At 42.3% G+C, this 25,570-nt stretch overlaps 1 protein-coding gene across 2 annotated transcripts in view; it reads right to left on the reverse strand.

Moving 5' to 3' along the window:
- Positions 1 to 25,570, reverse strand: part of PTPRG (protein tyrosine phosphatase receptor type G) — a 589,008-nt gene that overhangs the window by 438,343 nt on the left and 125,095 nt on the right. For both annotated transcript variants that reach the window (XM_030569843.1, XM_030569844.1), the window contains exon 2: positions 19,721 to 19,825. In XM_030569843.1, coding sequence (XP_030425703.1) covers positions 19,721 to 19,825 — 105 coding nt within the window. The remainder of the gene's footprint in view (positions 1 to 19,720; positions 19,826 to 25,570) is intronic.

Raw genomic sequence — 25,570 nt, forward strand, 5'->3', positions numbered from 1 at the left:
GCTCGCTGAGGAACAGACTACCATGCTACACATTTTTACAGCACAACAGGGCCCTGTTCTATGTTTAGTGCTTCTAAACACTACCCTAACACAAATAATAATCTGCACGACAGATACTGGAAATTGTTAACATGATCCTGAACTGTAAAGTCAGATTTGCTGAATGAGAAATCCATCTTATTTGAAAATAAATTCACACCCCTGGGAGATCAGAATTATTACAGGGTATTGAGAGTACTGTATCACACAGAGGCCTCTCTCTTTCTGGTCTTCAAAAAACAAAACAAAACAAAATTTCTGAAGAGTTCTGGAAGCCTCTGAGTAGGAAAGTATTTGGGAAGATAATGTCACTTCTGGTTAGAAGCAGATTAGCATCTGGAATGTAAAGTCATTTTCACACCCCAAGGGTGAGAAGGACCTAGCATGTGATGGGAGCCTAGGCAACCTAAGACACGACAATACACCTTTAGAACAAAGACAACAGGCAAACAGAATGTGAAATGATTTGAACTCTTTGTGACTTCGCAGTAGCTGTTACCTCAGGGGTGTAAGCTTGTTATTCTTTACTTGATAAAGATACACAGAAAGCAAAGCATATATACAACTGTCATTCATTCCAATGGGGTATGAGGGTGCTCAGCACTTCACAGGATTGAGTCCATAATGCCCAAAGACTCGACAATGCCAAATAAGCCATTTAAGGCTGTGCTCTTGCAAGATGAGGAACAGTAAAGTTAATGGCAATTAAAGGCAGTCAGTATCTCTCAGGATTGGGTCCAACAATGGATGGAGAGTGTGGAGAGAGGTATGTAGCCATAGTTTTATTACAGGAAGGAGAGAAGGAAACAAGGTAACTTTTTTGGATTGTTTACATCAGCACAGTCCACCTGTCAGTATCAGTCATCTTCAGTCTTCTACTTACACTGTTGTTTTCTCCTTCGCTGAATTCCTAAGAAGTTTATATGATGGGCCAGGTGACAGCGCCTCAGAAATAATGTCAGAAGAATAGAAGTACCTTATTGTTCCTAAAGTTCTTTTTGGTCAGGTAAGATATGCATGCATGCAATGCTGTGTTACATCAGCAAGATTAGAGTCATTACTGCAGTGGGGTAAAAGCTGTGCCACAAGAGAGTCAGTGGAACTTTACCCTTGCAAATAAAACCTTTAGTATGCAAGGCAGGAAGATGAGCGGGTGCTAGCATTCGTCTTGCATGTGGGCGACCTGAGCTCAATTCTCTGCTCCTGCTACAGACTACCTGTATGACCTTGGACTCATTCTCTTTGCATCAGTTCCCCACCTGTAAAAGTGCATTTCCGTTCCTCCTAGAGGTATTGTGAGGATAAATATGGAGAAGACTGTGAGGGGTTCAGATACTATGGTAATGTGGGCCAGATAAATGCCTATGATAGAACTGCAAGGGTGCTCTTGGAAAATTTCAGTTAAATAGAACCTTAGAGGCTTTAATTCTGACAGAGACCTATCGTAGAGACCCTACGGACTGGGCCTGGGGTCGTGGAGAACTTAACAACACCGTGCAGAAGACAGACATTCAGGAATTGCCTTGAGATGGAGAAAAACGCAAGGCCTGATCCAATCCCCCGTAGCACCAACGGACAGACTCCAGTCAATGGGAAGATTGAATCTAAGGCTTTGTCTACACTGGACTTTCATTGGTAAAACTTTTATCATTCAGAAGTGTGAAAACACCCCTTCCCACGAATGACAAAAGTTTTACCGACGAAAAGCGCTGGTGTGAACAGCACTTTGTTGGTGGGAGAGCTCTCATGACGACAAAGCTACTGCCTCTCACGTGGGGTGGAATTTTTTTTTATTTTTTGTCTGCGGAAGAGCTCTTTCCTACCGACTAAGAGCGGCTGCACTGCACACCTTTTAGCAGCTTGGCTGTAACAGCACAGCTGTGTTGCTAAAAGATGCGTAGTGCAGACATAGCCTAAATCTTTCCTGTGCTGTTGAACATCACTCAGGGCACAGACAAGGCCCCACCATCCCTGTCTACCCTGGGCTGCTCTTTGCATATCCTCAATGGTGTTAATTTCCATCAAGTGTTCCTCTCTGAGTAGTATTTGAGGGAGAAAGTCTTTCCATTGTCCCTTTTGCATTCTGCAAGCAGCCCAATGGCGTGCCAGCCATGGCAGATGCTCTGGCACCCAGACGACAGCAGGAAGGTTGTGTGTTCCATTGACCTTGTGAGCTCTGCCAGTAGGTGTTCGAACACCTGGAAAGGTTATCCAAGCCAGAGAGGCCAAAGGGCAGGGACCAGACGAGAAGCAGTCTGCTGGTCCTCCACGATGAAAATTACATATCTACAGAAACACAACAAGGAAGCCATTGGGAAGTCTGCTTGTTAGTCAGACCAGAATACTGAAGGCTTTATAAGTGGCTGCACAACGCTGGAAGGTGTTTTTCCCTACCTGACATTTCAGCCATAGAGAATAACGAGGGCCCTGTGGGTCAATAGTTCCCATCACTTCTTACAAACCAAATGTCAACAGAGTTAGGGATCTCCACCCTCTAGAACAGCAACAGAAAACAAAGGCTTCCTGCTTTTCACCAGTGAAATGGGATAATTCATTCCTCCATCCTCATTAGAACAAATTACACCCCAATCGATCTGCCCACCCAGCAAGGCTGTGCAGTGAGGAAAGGTGGGAGTAAGGGTAGGAGACAGATCACTACAAAGAAGTACGAGTGCAGGAGACAGGAGCTTCATTTGCTTTAAACCCACTTGTCTTCCCAGCTCCACAAACGAGTTCACAGAGAGGCTTGATGTTGTCCTTATGCTGTAGATTGACATGCCTCTTAAATAAATCATCCCCCTGCCAAGTCCATGCCAGTGGTCTCCCTCAGCCTGCACAGCTTGGAAGGCTACACGTACGACCCTTAAGAGTTCAGGGTAACGTTTCAAAACATTTCAAGAAAATCACTCAAGTGCTGTTTAAAGATGTAATTTAGATGCACAGCTCTGCACTCTGCTGCGGGATTTCATATTTATTTCATTTGATGTTTTACAGTGTACTCAGCCAGTTCTGTGGGCACACGCAGGCTTTGATAAAAACCTAGCAATTGAGAGTCAACGGCCAATGCAGTGAGCTCTCCCAGTTACCCCTTTTACCTCCCGTTTCCCACCCCTTACATCCCCCACATCCCTGGAGAAAAACCCAGGAGCATCCATGGGCCTTGCAGCATGACTTTAGGGTCAAAGTCCAGGTTTCCCAAACAGGTAGGAACTGCACCCCACAAATGGGGGACCCAGGTCAGTCACTTAACCTACCCTGATCCTCACGTTCTCATCTGTAAAATGGGGATAACATTGCCTGTCTCAGAGAGATGTGTGGATTAAAATCCACTGATTGTAAGGCAGTCAGATGCTATAGTGACAAGAGCCACATATGCACCTAGCTACATAGAAGTGACCTGTTAATTTTACAGGCAAACACCCGAAATCCAGCCTGAAAGGAATTTGTGACAATTTTAAGACCTACATCAAACATTACACTGTTGGCAATTAACTGGCGTCCTGTCAGTAGCCATTCACCGCTGTATTTGCTTGCTAATTCTCATGGTTATAAGAATGCACTTTACCAGCTAAATTCCCTACCCAGGCACAGGCTGCCATTTCAAGGACCATAATGTTTTGATGTTACATTTTGCAAGATGGAGATCCTGCCTTGAGGGAAACTCCTGGGGTAGAGATACCAAGATGATGATTATCTTATAACTGCCTTTTTTATCATGGAGGCTCCACCACAGAAATAAAAGCAATAAAAGCAATACTACCACTTCTTCATCTACTGGAGTATTTGCACAACTCAATCCATTTATACAGCATGAGGATTCCACTTCTGTTCTGCAACTAAAATTCTGATTCATTCCTTGATTATTTCACGCTTGGGCTATTGCAATAATGTTGGCACCAGACTACTTCTTTTATCCACACCCTGCAGACTATTCACTGCTTTCCTGCTTGCTTTGTTTTCCACTGCAGTTTCCTTGCTACTCACAAGCCACTCAGTTATTTATTCTGCTATATTTATTCAGTTATATACTAAACCAAAATTGGAAGTTCAATGTATTGCTGCAATCTTTTAAGAACCTTAAGGCAATGGCACTCTCCTACCTTCTGTGCATTCTCCAGCACATTTGTTCAGCTTGAGCTACAGTTGGTTTCTGATCGTGCCATCTCTCGTTTGCACATTCAAAATACACAGCTATTGCATATTTATCTCCATACTAAGGGAATTTTTCCTTAGAAAAGATTCAGGAACATTTTAGACTCAATTCCCTTTTAAAATAACTAGAACTGAGGTTTGCTCTTTTAAAAATGAACATTTAACTCTTTGCTGTCTCTGAACACATCTTCCATCGTTTAAAGCACTATAATTAAGGCTATGTCAATTTTCAGCCAAATATCCAATTCTGGTTATAATGAAAGATCAACAGGCAAAACACAATATACGTTTAAAGGGTTGTGTGTCATTAGCATTGTTTTGTAGTTTCCCATTTTGGTGGAAATAACTAGATCCATGATTGTGCTATAGCAAATGAGAGAATTTTGAGACAATACGGAAGCCGCAATATTCGAATCTGTGAAATCCCCATTTAACACTCCAGCTTATGTTTATTATATTGAGACAAGCAGAAACCCCATGAAAGAATTAAAGCTTTCTAAGATCTTTCTCTGGTTCTTTCCTGAATGCCTGCTCATTATCACACCTCCAATCTAGAGAGGGGTTGACTCAGTAGCTCAAGGTTCTCAGTTATTCAGCAGCCTCCCTCCCAGCCAAAAAGCAGAGTTTTCGGTCGCAGATTTATTTTTTCAGAAGCATAGAAACCAATCAGTTCACAATTTCAACAAGACCACTGGCCAAAAAAAGTGAAAAATGGCTACTTTACCTGTAGTGATCATAGAATATCAGGGTTGGAAGAGACCTCAGGAGGTCATCTAGTCCAACTCCCTGCTCAAAGCAGGACCAATCCCCAACTAAATCATCCCAGCCAGGGCTTTGTCAAGCCTGATCTTAAAAACTTCTAAGGAAGGAAATTCCACCACCTCCCTAGGTAACCCATGTCCAAGACTGAAAAATCCAGATATTATTCCTTGCACATAATCAGGATATCAGCAGTCATTCTGGTTGTATTTGGAATAAACCACAAGTATTTCAACCATCAAAGAGGATAAGGAGAAGGAGGAGACAGTGTTACTGGTGTCTAATAAGGAAACCACTTTGTCTGTGTCTCTGTGAAAATAAGTTAGGGTATGTCTACAATGAGATAAAAACCCCTGGCACCGATCTCGGAGCCTAGGCCAGCTGACTCACAGAGCTAGGTCTGCGGAGCTAAAAACAGCAGCGTAGCGGTTCGGGCTAAGGCTGGAGCCTAGACTCTGAGACTCTCCCTCATCACAGGATCTCAGAGCCCGGTCTCAAGTCTGAGCCTGAACGTCTACACTGCAGTTTTACAGCCCCACAACCCAAGACCTGTGAGAATGAGTCAGTTGGCTTGGGCCAGCCGCAGCCATGCCGGGAGTCTTTTATGCAGATATACCCTTAATGTCCTAAGAGACCTCGTGGGAAAGTGACATAGGGATTTGCCAATGGGTGACTAAGTGAGAGAGGAATGTCTCTCTTAGTCAGAATGGATGTCTTGGAGGCAGAGAACAGTAGGAATGAGCAACTCCTGAGGCTCAAAAGCCAGCAGGGCAGTTTTTGCTATACAAAGGTTGTGACAACCGTGGTCCAGACACACCCAAGAGAGAACAGAAAAAAATCAACAGTTAAACCAAGTGGTTGCATCCTACATTTTTGTACTACAAATATATATATCATGTAAGATCTACTATGAAAGCCTGTAGTGCTTGAAAGGTAGTAATTATCAGATAATAACAGGCAATGGTTATGTGAATTTCTGTGTTGGTGTATATAGAAAAAACTGCTCAAACTTCTCAGTCGGGTGGTGAGCAGTCAAGCAGGAAGGGCCTCTCCCAAACCAGTTGTTTACATGAAACCAGCTTCAATGAGTAATTATCCATTGTCAAGCCCAGGAAGAGAACGGTGGTCCATTACCTCTGATGGTAAGACACTAAGGGCTTCTCCATTCTTGAAAAGCTGCAGTGGTGCAGCTGTAGCACTTCAGCATAGACACCACCTATGCTGTCAGGAGGGGTTCTCCCGTCAGCGCAGGTACTCCATCCTTCCAAGAGGCAGTAGCCAGGTTAACAGAAGAATTCTTCTGATGACCTAGCACTATCTACACTGGAGTTAGGTTGGCTTAACCATGACGCTCAGGGGATGAGGATTTTTTCACACCCCTGAGCAACACAGTGAAGCCAATTCAATTTTCTAGTTTTAGACCAGGCCTCAGATAACTCGAAGTTGAAAAGAACATTGTGGCTCTCAATCAAGTCAGGAGGGAGTGTCACCACTCTGACTAGTCATGAGTCGCTGGAGACTAAGGGGGAAAAAAAAAGACTTTAAAAGCAGGCTTAGAACTAAGCTTTTTTTAAAATCAAGAAGTTGGAGGACAACCTCATGGTCGGAGACTGTCTGGGAACACTAGATTCCCCCTTAAAGCTAGGGGGTATGCTGAGAAACTGTTTGAAGAAAACAGAGAGACAAGATGGGTGAGGTAATATTTTACTGGACCAATTTCTTGAGAGAGAAAAGCATTCAAGCACCACAGAGCTTGACCTGAGGAAGAAAGCTTGCGTCTCTCACCAAACAGAAGTTGATTCACTACAAGATATTAACTCACCCACCTTGTCCCTCTAATATCCTGGGACTGACATGGCTACAACACTGCATACATAAAGGCAACGTAACTGCTATTAGAAAAAGGATTTTATCAAATATAGAAGTGTAAAGCTTAAGGTTGGGTCTTTAGGTTTGGTTTCTGTGTAACGTCCGTGGGTTTGCTTCCCCCCTTACTATTTCATCTCTGAATGTGTTTTTTTTTTTCTATTAAAAAAAGTTTTAGATGCACAAATAAGTCAGTTCTCATGCTTAGACAAAAATAGTAAACTGTCAAGCCATTTCATTTCATGAAAAAGGTGAATACTAATATCTGGATCAATTGTTAACCAATCCAATTGCCTTTGTAAGTGATGGCATCATAACTGGTTTCAACAGAGCTCAGGGCAGACAACCATTCACCTCTGATCAGTAGAGACAGGATATGCAAATCTCAATTTACTGATCAGTTCAGAGATTAATAGGAGTATTTTTCTGGTCTTCTAACTTCAATTCATCTTTAGAACATTAGCTTGAAAGGAGAGGTGACTTATTTTTGAAATTCTTGGCTGTAATGCACACATTTCTGGATATTTTTGATGAATGTGTTCAGAATGTTACAGAGAGTGTACAGACTTCATATTTGTTGTCAACATCAAGATATATTAGCATCCTGAGAGAGAGAGAAATATTAACCAAGGCAAACAGGCCATTAGTTACCTCTCAGCACAATAAATCTGGGTATTCACCTCTACAGAAGTCACTATGTGACAATCGTTTCCAGTGTAGTTTGTATTAGCTGTTTGTCTAACGAGAATACCAGACCCAGGCAAAGAGCTGGAAATAGAGATATTTACAAAGGACAAAACCAAGTTACATTTAATCATATTTAAAACCATTTGCTGTTCTTACAGGAAATAACCTTTAGTATTTTTTCCTGTTTTAATGCCAGGAATTGCTTTTAAGAAAAAAAGGCTCAAGTCTTAAATTCACTGGTTATATTTTAAATACTGCTTCTTAAAGGACAATAGAAATTGCCATTTTATGACAGACACATTTATATAAAGCAATGGCAGCTAAAATGACAGCAATGAGCAAGATCCCTTTTCTTAATGAATTGGTCCTGCTCTGAGCAGGGGGTTGGACTAGATGACCTACTGAGGTCCCTTCCAACCCAGATATTCTATGATCAGGGTAGAGGTTTTCTGGTTTGAGTGAGAGAGTAAGATGCTTTAGTTTGATTTTGTTTTTTTTTCCTTGCTGCTACTTTCTTTTATGTACTAAGATGATCTCATTACATCATTTGGTAAATCATCCTTTCTTTGTATCTCACCAATTAGTCATAGATATTTCTCTGGACCGTGGTTATTGACAGATTTATAGAGTACCAGATTTGGATCCAAAAATCCTATCTTCCATCACCTCCCATAGGCTACTGAGAGACAAAATGGGATTGGACCAGATAGGGGCCAAATGCTTTCAGAACCCACTGATGTAACACAAAAACAACATTAAAGTTCGAAAACAAAAAATTGGTTTACTCTTCCGAATATTATTCTTTATGAAATACAGTAGATAGCCTAAGGAAGTGTCATTCAAAGAGCCCTCAACCTGGTACGCTTTTCCATGTTGTGTATTTGTGACATTTCTAAAGAAAAAAAAAAAGACAGAAAGACTTATGAACTTGCAAAGAATTATCCACATTACTGACAAGCCATCTGAACTGCCAGTAGTCACGATTATGGATACTGGGAGTATGCCACATTTAGCCTATTAAATATGGGAATATGGATATGTTTAACAGACATTTTAGGACCTGATCTTGCAATTCACTAACAAAAGAACGTCCATATTGGGGCAGACCAAAGGCCCATCTAGCCCAGTATCCTGTCTTCTGACAGTGACCAATGCCACGTGCCCCAGAAGGAGTGAATAGAACAGGTAATCATCAAGTGATCCATCACCTGTCGCCCAATTCCAGCTTCTGGCAAACAGAGGCTAGGGACACCATTCCTGCCCATCCTGGCCAATAGCCATTGATGAACCTATCCTCCATGAATTTATCTAGTTATTTTTTGAACCCTGTTACAGTCTTGGCCTTCACAATCTCTGGCAAAGAGTTTCACAGGTTGACTAACAGACTTATTTGGGCATAAGCTTTCGTGGGTAAAAAAGTCTCACTTCTTCAGATGCATGGAAGAAGTGAGGTATTTTATCCACAAAAGCTTATGCCCAAATAAATCTGTTCGATGCCCAAATAAATCTGTTTGTCTTTAAGGTGCCATCAGAATCCTTGTTGTTTTTGTGGATATAGACTAAGACAGCTACCCCCTGATACTTGACAGGTTGACTGTGCGTTGTGTGAAGAAATACTTGCTTTTGTTTGTTTTAAACCTGCTGCCTATTAATTTCATTTGGTGATCTCTAGTTCTTGTGTCATGAGAAGGAGTAAACAACGCTTCCTTATTTACTTTCTCCACACCAGTCATGATTTTATAGACCCCCATATCATACCCCCCCTTAGCTGTTTCTTTTCCAAGCTGAAAAGTCCCCGTTTTATTAATCTCTCCTCAGACGGAAGCCGTTCCATACCCTTAATCATCTTTGTTGCCCTTTTCTGAACCTTTACCAATTTCAATGTACCTTTTTTGAGATGGGGCAAACACATCTGCACACAGTATTCAAGATGTGGGCATACCATGGATTTATATAGAGGCAAGATGATGTTTTCTGTCTTATCTATCCCTTTCTTAATGATTCCCATCATTGTTTGCTTTTTTGACTGCTGCTGCACATTGAATGGATGTGTTCAGAGAACTATCCACAATGACTCCAAGATCTCATTCTTGAGGAGTAACAGCTAATTTAGACACCATCATTTCATATTTATAGCTGGGATTATGTTTTCTAATGTGCATTACTTTGCATTTATCAACTCTGAATTTCATCTGCCAGTTTTGAGAGATCCTTCTGTAGCTCTTCACAGTCTGCCTGGGATTTAACTATTGAGTATTAAGCAAGAGCAGACTGCTTGGTCTCATGTGGTAAAAGTCCTATACTGGTGTGACTAGTTCTCATGGAGTTCAAAGGCACTGCTCATGTGAATAATGGTACACAAGTGCTTATGTGGTTGGAGAATCAGGCCCGGCAATGGTAAAGCTCTTTAACTGAGACTCCTAATTCATTCAGGTTGAACTACTCTTGATCCAAACCTCTACTTTGCATTACGTTGTAATATTTTAGCCAAATATTACAGTCACTCTCTTTTGAGTCTCTCTAGCCAGATTTGACATATGCACGTGTATACAATATATTGCCAAAACACACACAGAAAGTATTTCCCATAGAAATAAACTTTAGCACTTTGTATCAAAAATTCCATCTCCATCCATTCTTGCAGGTTTAAATGACATTTACTATTCTTTTTCTTTTCAGTGGGCTTTCATTCATTTCTGAAGCTGGTTTAAAGAGCTACTGGCATACTCATTTCTTTTGATACACTGTAAGCTTCTGCTCCGCAATTATGACAGAAGCCATTAAAAACAGACCTTGAGTTCTCACTTCATTTAATTATCTGTTCTTTTATTTTTTCCCTCTCAAGTGGCTACTTCTCTTATGCAAGTTCTCATTTATCCTAGCTGCAGTTAAGGGCATCATGAGACTCACACAAGAGCTGTATTTGTAGGTGGACTTTATCATTTTGTAAAGCTTAAAAAAAAAAATTTGACTTGTACAACCGGATGAGATGGTGGGTGGACCAGGCCCCTACATGCCGTATGTGGACAGCACACGCAGGAGTTCCACTGATGTCCAGGGAAGACGTCTCTAGGAACCTTCCATCACTGTAGCAGCCGAGTGCCCTATAATCAGTAGCAGATGTTTATCCTCAGAACACCCCTATGTGGTAGGAAAATGCTATTCCCATTTTACAGGTGGCGACTTGCCCAAGGTTCCTCAGCAAGTCTTTCATGAAGCCAGAAATGGAGCTCAGATCTCCCGAGTCCCAGCTCAGCAAACTACCCCTGGGGCATCCTTCCTGCCCCTGACTGTGGAGCAGCAGTGCAGTTATTCCACAGGCTGCCTACCCAGGGGAGGTTTGATGGTGGACCCTGTCACTGAGCAGCCCCTTCTGAACTGTTCTGCCCTTGTAACTGACTCTTGCCCCACAGCAGGCCAGTGGTGCCCACAACCCACCACCCCTGCCTTAGGACTGATCACTGAATGTTTTAGCCTGAAAACACCACCACTCTGCATGCCCTCCAGCAGGGAAAGAATCAGCCTTGCTCCATTGAAATTGGTATCCAACTATAGCTCAGCTCATTGTCTGAGCAACGGGCACACAGGTCTATGTGGTCTCCATGGAGCACCTGTTACAGTGCTGGTCACCACAGTGGCCTGAATGCGGTTGGTAGTTAGCAAGAGCAGTTTTGGACATGTGATGCGGGGTCCTTGTCTCCAGCTCTTACATTACATTAAAAGAAGCTTTAAAATAGTTGCTAATAGCACTTTACCCCACCAGCAATTGCTGTCGTTGCCCTGGGGATGTTCTATGACTGCAAAGAGAAGACGACATGGCCTGGATAACTGTGAATGGGAAGGGAAGTGTTTCATGAGGAAATGTCTACAGAAAAGCTTGAGGATCCCCCCTCCCCCCAATGCAGATGATCATGTAAATTGCTACTCAACGGCTCACGTGACATAACCACCCTAACCAGGGCCAAAACCTCTGCCCAACGAGTCATCACCTGTGAAAACTGGGCAAACGGCGTCCCCACTCCCCGCCCAGAGAACAGTCCAAGACAGGCGGGGGGGGACGAGAGAAAGAAAGCAAGTGGCTTCCAGCCTTCACCTCATCACACTCGATTCAGGAAAAATATATGCTCAGCATCTGTCCCCTGCCAGCTACCTCACCTCAATCTCTGTAGACAAGGTCTCTCTACATCAGTCCCCAAGGTCTACAAGCACAAACATGGAGAAGAGATATGGGATAAAAGCAGCCGAGCTGGCTGAAAATTCCACATGTAGCTGGCGATGATAGGGAGGTGGCAGACATGGGTCAGGGGAGAAGTGGAGCAGCTCCCTTGGAGATGAATGGTAACTAGACAGCATAAAGAAGCATTTATATGATAATATAGTCATGCTTGCCTCAGTCTTCATTTTATTGTACACACCATTAGTTTTCTTTCCTTAGGCCTGGCAATGCCAGAATCCCCTCAGACTCTTAAGTCAGCATTGCAGGAGTATATTTCAAAAGCTTGGATATTTATCCATCTTGTCCAAGCCTCTCTCGTTATTTCATCTTCTGTTCTCCTTACCACCTCACAAACTTTTCATGAATAATGCCCCTCTACACACTCCCCTTCATTCCCTGCTCTCCCTGTCTCTGAGAACAACTCCTCCTGCTTGGAGTTGAAGACAGCAGTTCACCTTGCCTCAGTGCAGCACTCTCCCACAAAGCACTGCACGCACTCAAGTGCCTTCAATGTGGCATGTGCACTGTCTAGACAGATTCCTCACAGCTATATACTGTGTATTTATTGAGTGATAAAATGGGACGGCACAAGGTAGGGGCCAAATGCTTTCAGCATCCACTGGTGTAACACAAACTCCACGCCAACGACCAGGGAGGCCTGCACTGTCTCTCTGAATCTGGGAAGTTAAACTCTAAAAGGGTTTCTTCTGGAATGGAATTTCATATTTTACTGCTCAAATATTAAACTTAAGTTGCGCTCATGGTATAACATAACAATAAATCCTCTTTCAGTTCCCTGGCAAGGAAGTGGTACATAGATCATTTCTGTCATAGAAACCCACCACAATAGTATTTAACTTAAAAAAGGGGCACTACACAAAAATGTGGAGGCTAGTTAAACAGAAATTAAAAGGAACAATCAAGGGTGAAATGCCTGCAAACTGCATGGAGACTATTTAAAAACAAAGGCTCAAACTAAATGTATACTCCAAATTAAAAACAGTAAGAGGACTGAAAAAATGCTACCATAGCTAAACAACAGAGCAAAGAGGCTGTTAAAGCAAAAAAAAGCATCCTTTTAAAATTGGAAGTCAAATAGATAAATAAACTCTGGCAAGTCAAAGTATAATTAGACAGGCTAAGAAAGAATTTGAAGAGCAACTAGCTAAAGACACAAAAACAGCAAAAATTGGTTTAAATATATCAGAAGCTGGAAGCCTGCCAAACATTCAGTGGGGCCACTGGATAGCAGAGATGCAAAAGTAGTATTCCACGCAGACAAGGCCATTGCAGAGAAGCTAAATGAATTCTCTATATTTGTCTTCACTGCAGAAGATGTGGGGGAGATCCCCACACCTGAACCTCAGATTGGTCACCGAAAAGAATGGAATTGGCCCAGATTAAGGTGTCAATAGAAGAGACTTTGGAACAAACAGATAAGTTAAACAGTAATAAGTCACTAGGCCCATATGGTCATCACCCAAGAGTTCTGAAGGAACACAAATATGAAATTTCAGAACTGTGGTATCAAGTATCAGAGGGGTAGCTGTGTTTGTTGCTTTTTACAGATCCAGACTAAGTCCTGTGGCACCTTATAGACTAACAGATGTATTGGAGTATAAGCTTTCTTGGGTGAATACCCACTTAGTCAGTGGCGTCTGATAAAGTGGGTATTCACACACGAAAGCTCATGCTCCAATACATCTGTTAGTCTATAAGGTGCCACAGGACTCTGTTGCTTTTAACTGTGGTATGTAACTTATTGCTTAAATCAGCCTCTGTACCAGATGACTATACGGTAGCTAAAGTGAAGCCAACTGGGTTTCACTCCGAGGCAAATTGGTTAAAACGACAGTAAAGAACAGAATTGTCAGACATAGATAAACACAATATGTTAGGGAGGAACCTAACACTGCTTTTGTAAAGAAAAATCATGCCTCACCAGTCTATTAGAATTCTTTGAGGGGGGAGGTCAACAAGCACGTCAATGAGGCTGATCCAGGGGTTATAATGTACTAGGACTTTGAGAAAGCCTTTGATAAGGGTCCTCACCAAAGGGTCTTAAGCAAAGTATGGAGTCATGGGACAAGAGGGAAGGTCCTCACATGAATCAGTAACTGGTTAAGAGAGACGAAACAAAGAGTAGGAATAAATGGGCAGTTTTCACAATGGAGAGAGGTAAATAGTGGGGTCCCCTAAGGATCTGTATTGAGACCTGTGCTGTTCAACATTCATAAATGAGCTGGAAAAAGAGGTGAACAGTGAGGAGGCAAAGTTTTGCAGATGATACAAAATTACTGAAGATAGTTAAGCCCAAAGCTGACTGTGAAGAGTTTCAGGGGATCTCACAAAATTGGGTGACTGGACAACAAACTGGCAGATGAAACTGAATGTTGATAAGTGCAAAGTAATGCACATTGGAAAAAATGTCAACTACACATAGAAAATGATGGGTTCTAAATTAGCTTTTACCACTCAAGAAAGATCTTGGAATCATGTGGGATAGTTCTCTCAAATAATCTGCTCAATTTGCAGCCGCAGTCAAAAAAGCTAATGAAGTTAGGAACTGCTAGGAAAGGGACAGATAATAAAACAGAAAATATCATAATTCCATTATATAAACACATGGAACGTCCACACCTTGAACGTAGTTCTAATATCTTTTTTGAGATGGAGTGACAAGAATTGGAAAAAGTAGAGAAGAGCAACAAAAATGACTACGGATATGGAACAACTTCCACATGGGGAGAGATTAAAAAGACTGGAAAAGTTCAGCTTGGAAAAAGACGACTAAGGTGAGATATGACAGAGGCCCATAAAATCATGAATGGTGTGGAGAAAAAGTGATATTTACTCCTTCACTGCAAGAACCAGTGGTCCCCCAATTATATTACTAGACAGCAGGTTTAAAACAACCTTAAGGATGTACAATACACAAAGACTGTCAACCTGTGGAACTCATACCCAGGGGAAGTTGTGAAGATCAAAAGTATAACTGGGTTAAAAAAAAAGAACTAGATAAGTTTGTGGAGGATAGGTCCATCAATTGTCATTAGCCAAGATATTCAGGAATGCAACCTCATGCTCCAAGTGTCCCTAAACCTCCAAGTTCCAGAAAGTAGGACTGGATGACAGGGGATAGATCCCTCAATAAATTGCCCTATTTTGTTCACTTCCTCTGAAGCATCTGGCAGTGGCCACTAACAGAAGACAAAATATTGGGCTAGATGGATCATTGGTTTGACCCAGTACGGCCGTTCTTATGCCTATTTCCCAATTTTACTTCTTTTATCAGCAATAGTGAGAAAAAGGGTTCTAATTAGATAACAGTAATCAAGTAGAACTGCATGTGATTGATAACTGAGAAAACACTATCTGTCCTCTGTAAAACAAAACAGATTGGCTATCTTCCCTGTAGAAGCTGGAGATTTATCAATAGACAAAACGAAGCAAAAAAGCCAATAGATAACATGTAATTAAAGATTGGTCTATATATTTTACACTGACAAATCTAAAATGAGCAGTGGATGGTAAAAGCTTTTACTGGGCATAAGGTGATATTAGTCACGAATGAAAAAACAGAATAGTCATGAAAATAGAATTTAGAAATTTGTCACACGCATAGACATTTCATAAACTGCAGGACTGATTAAAAACAAAATCCAATAACTCATGCAAAGAGTTTTCATATCTATGACAGCAGACTAATTCCAACAACAGTGTTTTATTTGTTTTCTTGAAACATTTTCCTTTAATAGGCTGCAATGAATATTCCAACTGCATTTTTAGGTAACCAAAACCAAGGAAAAACATACCGAATACCACTTAACCTGTAATTTTTGTATAGTTGGTAGAGCACAGATAAGAATCGACAGACTATCCATCTTAACATACAGATTTTTCCTTGATTTGTTTCCTTCTATCATCAGATTATTTAAAATCCAATAAAGAAATAAAATTTGTGACAATACATCTGTCCTGTTTATTTGCTACTATTCTCAAAATTTAAGTGGAAAGAGCTCATTTGTCATCTGTTACTGAAATGTATTTTGTTTATACAGTCTCATTTGCAAATGAGACAGCATCTCTTATTATGACATCAAATTAAAGGAAACTGTGACATCTGATATTTTTGTGTATTAATGGATGAATTCTAACCTTAGCTAGTCATGCAGTTTCAATGAAACTGATAATTTATTACTGATGACAGAATTAGCAGTATTATCTAGGTTATAATTTTCCTATTTAGCTGACATCCATATTCAAACTCCTTAGAAACCCAACTTTATCTTTGTGATAAAACCGGTTCTACACAATGTCTCCGTCAGGACTAATATCAAATATGTGAAATACATCACAAGCCCTTTCAAAAAAAGTCTGGCAAAATTAATGACACAATGGACCTTCAGAAAGAAACAAGTGTGTGGAAACAATTTCTGCAAACAAGCCATAGCTACCAACATGAACTTTCCTTTTTTCTCTTCCCACACCTCCCCACAGCTCTTGAGGAACTGGTCTGCAAATAAACTGGAGGTCTAGAAGCTTCCTGGACTGCAATAACCAGAGAATTGCACATGGAGGCGGGTTAGTACAAGTTACGTTGTATCGTGATTTGTAGTCTCAAAACTGATCCATGAGAGCAGGTTTCTCCTAGACCTTTCCTAACAAGACAAGAGGACAAACAAACAATGAAACATCCACCAAATCCTACCTTCTCTAACATATGTTGCATCAGTCTGTCTCACTGTGACACAAAACTGTAAAATACACACAAACACACCCTGGACTTCTGGACGCTCACGCTTCCACTGAGAGATGCTGGGAGTTTGTTTGAATAGCATGTGATAGGCTAGGGAATTACTTGTGAAGGGGAAAATGGTAAAGTATGAGTTTGTGGGAGCAGAAAATTCCTTAGAGGGGTCCAGAAGAACTACTTGAGGTAAGAAAGAGAAAAGTTGGGGAAGCTTGGGGGAAAGTAAGGGGAAAGCAAGCAGTGCTGGGAAAACTGACCTGAAAAACCGGTAATTGAGCGAGAAGTGGGTAAGGGATTTCTGACTGGGGTTGGAGAGCGCAGGGGTTGAAAACCTAGCAGGAGAGTAATCTGCAAAAATGTAAAATTGGAAGCATGCACACTTAAAATATACAATACTTATGTAACCCTAAGAATGTCTCAATATCAACCAGTAAAGGAGGTTTACAAGAATATCCTGATCCTGGAATGTACATTATGCTTCACCAAAGAGTATCATGTAAGGTCCTAAATGAAAGCCACGCTCACACTGTTCATTAATATAATTGTGATATGTACATACAGATACTTTTTACAAAGTAATATATGTATACTGAAAATATGTTCCTGTCAAGGAAGAACTAGCAAACAGATTTTTTCTCAGACAAAGGAGGTTTATTCACCTGTCTGCACGACATGTAACTTAAGCATTATAAGCCAACAATTTACATACAAAGCTAATAGGGAGATGTGAAATCAACAGGATAACAAAACACACGTAAATAAGACACAGGAGAACAAACAATGCATTTTGGGGATATAAGTAGATGGCAAGGAAGACACCTGTTTATCCTCCACCTAGGAAGTAATCGGGCAATGAGATTACATTAACGAAAACAGGCTCTCAACCAGGCTTGGCTGAATGTGCTGCGAAGGACATTTGAGGTGAGATAATTTGTCTTAGGCTAACCTTCTGTCTGAATAAGTTTTAACTTTAGTCTCTAGGAACCATGTAATGATTCTGTTCCATCTGTAACTCTCCTGTTACCACGATCCTTATTCACTCGCTCTTGAATCTTGATCTTTGATGATAAACTTATGATTATTTTCACTATAAACATATCTCAGTGCAGTGGTATTATTTAAGGAGGTGATCCAGAGCGGAATCATTAGAGCTGGTTTTGCATTGTTCCTTTGGGGAGAGCAGACCCGGTATTACCATGAGTGTTCAGGGGATATGGGGCTGATTACTACAGGAGAATGTTTCCAAAGGACTCAGCAATGGGGTGCATTTATTATTCATCTACAAGGTAAAGGGAAGGCTAGTATATCCCAGAGTGCTTGGGTGCCTGACAGACTGGGAGCTGACACCAGTAAGGTATCTGACATGGTTCCATATGGGAAATTATTAGTTAAATTGGAAAAGATGAGGATCAATATGAAAATGATAAGCTGGATAAGGAACTGGTTAAAGAGGAGACTAAAACAGGCCATATTGAAAGGTGAACTGTCAGGCTGGAGGGAGGTAACTAGTGGAGTTCCTCAGGGATTGGTTTTGGGACCAATCTTATTTAATCTTTTTATTAATGACCTTGGCACCAAAAGTGAGGGTGTGCTAATGAAGTCTGTGGATGACACAAAGCTGGGAGGTATTGCTAATACAGAGAAGGACCGGGATATCATCCAGGAAGATCTGGATGACCTTGTAAACTGAACAGTAATAGTAATAGGATGAAATTTAATAGTGAAAAGCGCAAGGTCATGCATTTAGGAATTAATAACAAGAATTTTTGTTATAAGCTGGGGACTCATCTGTTAGAAGTAACAGAGGAGGAGAAGAACCTCGGAGTATTGGTTGATCACAGGATGACTATGAGCCTCCAATGTGGTATGGCCATGAAAAAAGCTAATGTCTTGGGATTCGTCAGGTGAGGTATTTCTAAAAGAGATAAGGAGGTGTTAGTGCTGTTATACAAGGCACTGGTGAGACCTCATCTGGAATACTGTGTGCAGTTCTGGTCTCCCATGTTTAAGAAGGATGAATTCAAACTGGAACAGGTTCAGAGAAGGGCTACTAGGATGATCCGAGGAAAGGAGACTCAAAGAGCTTGGCTTGTTTAACCTAACCAAAAGAAGGTTGAGGGGAGATATGATTGCTCTCTATAAATATATCAGAGGGATAGATACCAGGGAGGGAGAGGAATTATTTAAGTTCAGTACCAATGTGGACACAAGAACAAATGGACATAAACTGCCCATCAGGAATTTTACACTTGAAATTAGACAAAGGTTTCTAACCATCAGAGGAGTGAAGTTCTGGAACAGCCTTCCAAGGGGAGCAGTGGGGGCAAAAGACATATCTGGCTTCAAGACTAAGCTTGATAAGTTTATGGAGGGGATGGTATGATGGGATAGCCTAATTTTGGCAATTAATTCGTCTTTGACTACTAGCGGTAAATATGCCCAATGGTCTGTGATGGGATGTTAGATGGGGTGGGATCTGAGTTACTACAGAGAATTCTTTCCTGGGTGTCTGGCTGGTGAGTCTTGCCCATGTGCTGAGGGTTTAGCTGATCGCCATATTTGGGGTCAGGAAGGAATTTTCCCCCAGGGCAGATTGGCAGAGGCCCTGGAAGTTTTTCACCTTCCTCTACAGCGTGGGACACAGGTCCCTTGTTGGAGGATTCTCTGCACCTTGAAATCTTAAAACCATGATTTGAGGACTTCAGTGGCTCAGACGTAGGTTTGGGGTTTGTTGCGGGAGTGGGTGGGTGAGATTCTGCAGCCTGCATTGTGCAGGAGGTCAGACTACATGATCATATTGGTCCCTTTTGACCTTCAAAGTCTGTGGCTCTATGACACTCAGTTAAGCACCAGCAAGTCTCTCTTGTACTGGAGGCAGAGGGGGAGGTACCTAGGAGACTCAGTCCTGAGCCCTCCAAGAACCATCACAGCTCTTCAGTGCTATTCTGTGGAGAGCGGGTTGGGGAGCGCAGTGGCTCCAAGAGCAGTGCATGAGTGTGCTATGCAATTGTGCTGGTGTGTGTGTGGAAGGCAAGGTCAGGGTGGGTCAGTCAAGCTCTTGAATTTTCAGGAGCGTCAGTACAAAAAACCAAGTTGCATAGCTTGCAAAATAGAAGTCCAATTCCTGTTTCAAGTTCCTGAAGCATACGTAGCAGCAAAACTAATACAACAAACATTTCAAACAGGTAGTTTGGGGGTTGCCAGTGTCCCAGTCACGTTTCCCTCCAATATAGTATGAGTCAACTCACCTGAGTAAGCCCAGTAAGAATCCCCCGAGGCCTTACGCCGCCGTATTTGCACAGAACTACCATGTCTGTTTTCATGCAGCGAGCCAACGTACCCTTCAGTCAGAGCTGAGAAAAGAAACAAAAAACAGCAGCAATTAGGAAAACGACATTCACTCGCTAAAGATATTATTTGTTAAGCAGAGACAATGGGTTTGGTGCTGTTCAGGAGTAAGGAGTGTCTCTGTTTCATGAAGAGTTCACAATCTAAGGAGACGGCACAAGACAGGGCATCCTGGGAAACCCTCATGACTGAGTTACCTTCAGAACAGGTTTTGTTGCTTCTTGAACGAAAACCTTTCATTGGTGGGGGGGGAGAGCAGAATGGAAGAGGGTGCAAAGAGGAGAGAAGAAAATAATGAGAGTTCGGGCTGACAATGGTATTGGAGGAAAGGGGGCAAAGTGGGTACACTTTGGGGAAGCGACTGTCTTTTTGTTCTGTGTTTACACAGAACCTACCAAAATGGAGTCCTGGTGCATGACTGGGGCTCTTAGGCATTACAGTAACACAAATACATGATGACACAATTTCAGCCTGGACTCTGTGTACAGACTCTTGAGTCAGGCATAAGGTCTCTGAAGAGACAACAGTGGGTTACTGTGACACAGAGGCTCCTAGGCAAAGCATCCCCTGTTCTTTGCCAATAACTCTCACCTCAGATCTGACAAACTCACTACACCAAACACATCTTACACAACATTTATCCATAAAGAGTATCAACAGCAAACGTACACCAGCAGAGTCTAGCCCAGGACATTTAGACTGTCGATAGTCCTTCTATCTAGCCAGATGAAGGGTACGTGTGGACTTGCTTTACTTTTCATACACAAAACAATAACTGCTATAGGGAAAACAGCGGGTAGCCAGATTCTTGAGAAACACACATGCCAGAGTCCAGCACATTCTATAAACTTTCTGCTTTTGTAAATGTATTGTAATGGGTTCCACTACAGCAGAAACTTCATTTAAAAATCCCCAACTGGTAGCCCTCCTATGGCACAGAAGTTCTCTCTCTATGAATGTGTGGAGCTCTTGGGCGAGGCTGAGATTCAATTGGCTGAAGTGTTGAAGGCCTGAGAACTTCATTGAGGGGAAGTCACACTTCAACAGCTCATGCCATCCAATCCAGCCTGGAGGACATTGACGCTGCCTTCCACCCAAGGAGAAGAGGCAGTAGTGTCAGGCAGCCACCTTGTGTACAATCTCAAGACCACCACACAGCAAACACATCATTAAAAAGGAGCCACCAATCTGGTTTGCTTTCATAAAGTAAAGCACTTGAACGCACCAAACAAAACAAAAAGAGGAAACACTCACTACACTGTGTCACAGAGTACTTTCATGCTTTCTTCTTGTTACTGGTAATATCTGCTTCTTTCCTTTAAAGCAACACTCAGCTTTCACAAGAAGGCAAGTTTATACATGCAGATTTTGTGTATTGCTTCTGTACATGTGACAATCCAATCTGAGCTGCATGAGTTGACAAATGTCAGAAAAGTAGTCTGAAGAACTCCGCTCTTTCACAATACACTGCACCTGGATACCTATGTCTTATTATACATGCACAGAAGATAAAAAATAAAACCTTCTTTTAAATCCAAAGATTTAGGCAGTATTAGAAGAAAAGCCAAGCGTAGTCTGGTCTGACTGTTCTCAGTTCAGTTAATTAGTACTTTCCTGATTAAATAATTAAATTCCAACAGTTTACGGAAGTTAAGTGTCCAAAAGGTTACTGTTTGTAGTAGCCGTACCACAAGTGGTGTATGCCCGTCACTTCTCAAGCCAGGCATAGCAAGGCTGGGCTTGTAACAACGCTTCATGGAACACCCAGTATTGGCAGTTCAGTTCAATTCTTCCCACTGAAATAATACTTCAGTACCAGCAGGTTGGTACTAAGGTACCTTGGAGCTTGTTACATTTCAGTAACAGGCACATTAAGCTGCCCCATCTACAAAGCAGTGCAAAGGGCTTCACTCTATGGCACGGCCAATTGATTTCTGCAGCACAATCACGTAAAATTTTGTGGCAAACTGGAAGTTCTGCAGCAATGTTAATGGCAGAAAAGAATTAAAAAAAAAAAAAAAAAATTACGGTAGGGTTTGCCCCAGCCCACGTGAACAACAATCTTGACAGATTGTGTTATTTAATCAGAACCTCTGGTTTTGAGTATTTTTCCTGACATTTCAGGCACCTGCCAAATTCCTGGCTCACTTGCAGGATCCAATCGTGAAAACTTGAACTTAAATAAAAAAAATCAGGGCCATGCTGCAGGATTCAGGTTCAAGATGCCATATCCCTTCCTCCTGTCTGCTGGGAGAGAGTCTACTTCCTCTCCTCCTCGCTGCTGACAGGAGAGCAGGGGATTTCAATGTGAAAGAGAAGGAGTATCTGGAGTCAGAAGAGGGACATGGAACGCCATAGGGAGAGATGTGAAAAAGCACGCGGGACAGCAGGAGGCAGCAGCAGTCAGGGGAACAGGAAAAGAACATGGTATTTCAGAACTTCCTGCAGTTCTGACTTAGAATCATGTGTCCTGGGACATGTGCACTGCAACTAGTTATCTAGTGCCCCACAAGAGGGAGTTAGACAGTCATAACTTCATTGAGCATGCAGATATAGAATAATTGTAGACAGACAAAGATGGCAGCCGATTTTCCAGAAATATCTAGATTTCTTCACCCAGAAGAAGGATGCTAGATAGCCACTTCCACCAGAGATAAAGTTTTGCTACTAATTCCACAGCCACCAGGCCTTGGGTAGGCCTACCGGCAAAACAGGAAAGAGACAGGGTCTAAACCATTTAGGGATTCTAAAGGGAAACACTCGAGTCAGCACACAACATTTAAAATCAATTGTAGAACTCTTTGAACTTTTAGCTTAAGCAGTCAAAGAATGGCTGCATGGCAATTCTGCCGTCTGGCTATGAATCATGCTATTGATTTTCAGTATCGTCTCTGCAGAAAATTAAATTATGTAAATCTAGGCCTTTACAAATCTCTTTCTTTAATGTGAAATTGAATATTTGCTTAAGTCAGCATCTTATTTATGCAATTAAAAACTTGACATCCTTATGAAAACATGCAGTTTTAGTCTTCTACATAGGTTTTTAATTATAATTAGTGTCTATATTTTAATAGGTGAGCAGCCACGTTACGCAACTGTATAATTCCACTGAAAAGTTCTGGCAACGTAAGTCAAGAAGGTAGCTCAAGTGTTTGTTAACGGAACTGCAGGATGGAATTTGATTGTGTTACATCGCTAAATATATTTGGTATGATACAAACTATAACAATACTCTTGAAATACAATGTGCTAAACATCTCATGTCTACTGAGTGGCAACTCAATAGTTATGTAAATACCACTCTACCACTCTTCTATGGTCTTTGGGACTTTTCAGATGATTGACACAATTAAGTGCAAGATATAAAGCCACACAAATGGAGGAGTTCCGAGAGAAGGAAAGTTGGTCTTGATGTTAAGGTGTTGTAAGAACTCAGAAAATCCGAGTTCAAACCCTGAGTCTGCTTCACACTTCCTATGGGTATGTCTATACTGAAACAAAAGCCACGGTAATGCATCTCAAGCTATGTCTACTCTGCAATTAAAAAACAGTAGCTGTGACTCAGGCTCATGGGGCTCGGACTAAGGGGCCGTTTAACTGTGGGGTAGACTTTGTGCTCCAGCTGGAGCTCAGGTTCTAGGACCCTGCGAGGCGGGAAGGTCCCAGAACTCCGGCTGCAGCCTGAGCCCAAATGTCTGCACCACAATTAAACAGCCCCTTAGCTTGAGTTACTTGGCACAGGCCAGCAGCAGATTTTGAACTGCAGTGTAGACATACCCTCAGAGCCCAGGTCAACTGACTTTGGCTTGCAGGGCTCATGTGATAGGCTGAAAATAGCACTTGAAGCATTCCCACTTGGGCTCTGAAACCCAGCAAAGGGGATGGGAACCTGAGCAGGAACATCTACACTGCTAATTTTTAGCCCCGCAGCATACACCCAACTCAGTTGGCCCAGGATCTGAGACTCATCGCTGCAGATCTTTTCTTGCAGTGTAGATTTGCAAGTCATTAATCTCACTGTGCCTCCAGTCTCCAAGTGTAAAATGGAGTTAGTAATCCTCCCTTACCTCTCCGAGATGGTTGAGGATATATTCATTAATGTTTGTGAGGCACTCGCATATCATGGTTATGTGAGTTATTTCAGCACCTATACAGATAGATGGTCCGGTCAAATGAATGGAGATTAGCTTGCGTGTCTCCAAGAACAGGAAAACACTAAGTAAATGTTAACGGAGCTAAGTTATTAACATTAATCGTTACAGTTATCCATTATTCCTTTACAGGTGGGAGATGGGGAACCCACGAGCTCTGAGGTTCAAATCAGGTCAGCAACAGAGAACTGCAAACTTGTTTCTCATCATACTCAGGGTTTGGCTACACTTGCAGCTGTACAGTGCTGGGAGTTACAGCTGTCTTCGTACAGCTGTGTAGGGCCAGCGCTGCAGTGTGGCCACACTGACAGCTACTAGCGCTGCAGTGTGGCCACATATGCAGCATTTGCAGCGCTGTTGGGAGTGGTGCATTGTGGGCAGATATCCCAGCGTTCAAGTGGCTGCAACATGCTTTTCAAAAGAGGCAGGTGAGGGGGAACGTGGGGGAGAGAGAGAGAATGGATTTTTGGAGCTGTCAGCTCCCTGCCTTGCAAGTTCTAAGAACTGAAACATACACATCACCAACCTGCAATCAATTTAAAAGTTTTGAGCTCTTCCCCCACCCCTCTCTTATTCACTAAATGCAAATTATGCACTCCTAAATAGCCTTCAGACCACATAAGCAGCTGCTCAACACGGACTCCCCCTCCCCCTCTGCCGTGTGACTTCTCTCTTCAAGCAAACAGCTGTGAACCTTCCAAAGCAATTCCCCTGCCTGCCTCCGCTCCCTCGCTCCAGCGAACAGGAGCTGTGTTTGTTTTTTAGATAAGCAGCTCGGGGGAGCTTGGAGTTCAGCCATTCTTCCGGTTTGTTGTGAGCAGGCATTCTGGGATACCTCCTAATACCTTGGAGGCCAACAGCAGCACTTTTGGTGGCCACACTTGTTGAGCAGCACTGCATCACCAGCACTGCAATCGTTACACCCCAAGCAGACCAGGTGTACGGCCAGCGCTGCAGCCAGGGAGTTGCAGCGCTGGATGTGCCTTGCAGGTGTGGACAGTTACTAAGTTGCAGCGCTTTAAACTCACCACCAGCGCTGCAACTCTCCAGTGTAGCCAAGCCCTCAGTAAGAACCAGATCCTGCGAAGCAGCCAGGAGTCAGAGGTCAATACAAAGAGGACTAGGGAAGCAAGGCAGCTTGGGAGTGGTTGAGGTTGCAGGAGGGTGCACAGGAGGGTCAGATAGAAAAGAACAACACCCCAGTTGCCCTGGGAAGAAAGCCACAAGAGGAAAAAAGGAAGGAAGTGGGGGGACCAATGTATACAGAAGGGGAGAAAGATTGTGAAACAAGGAGAGACACAGCAAGTGTCCAACTGCAAAGGGTGCTGGGTACATACACCAGGCCAATGGTGAAGGTAGAGATGCACACCATTATGCACACCTGCATATGTGATCTGAGAATCGTGAATACATATTTAAAATACGTTGGGCCCAATTTGGCTCTCAGGTGCACCAATGTAAAATTAAACCCAGAGTAACTCCACCGATTTCTGCTGTACTATCGATACCTATCAGCCGGAACAACAGCTGCTGTCAATGGATTTGCACTGGCTCCTATCGTAACTACTTGCTGTAAGAAGGCAAAGATCCCTACAGATA

The sequence above is a fragment of the Gopherus evgoodei genome, chromosome 7 (genome assembly GCF_007399415.2).
Source record: "Gopherus evgoodei ecotype Sinaloan lineage chromosome 7, rGopEvg1_v1.p, whole genome shotgun sequence".
NCBI classification, from domain to species: Eukaryota; Metazoa; Chordata; order Testudines; family Testudinidae; genus Gopherus; species Gopherus evgoodei.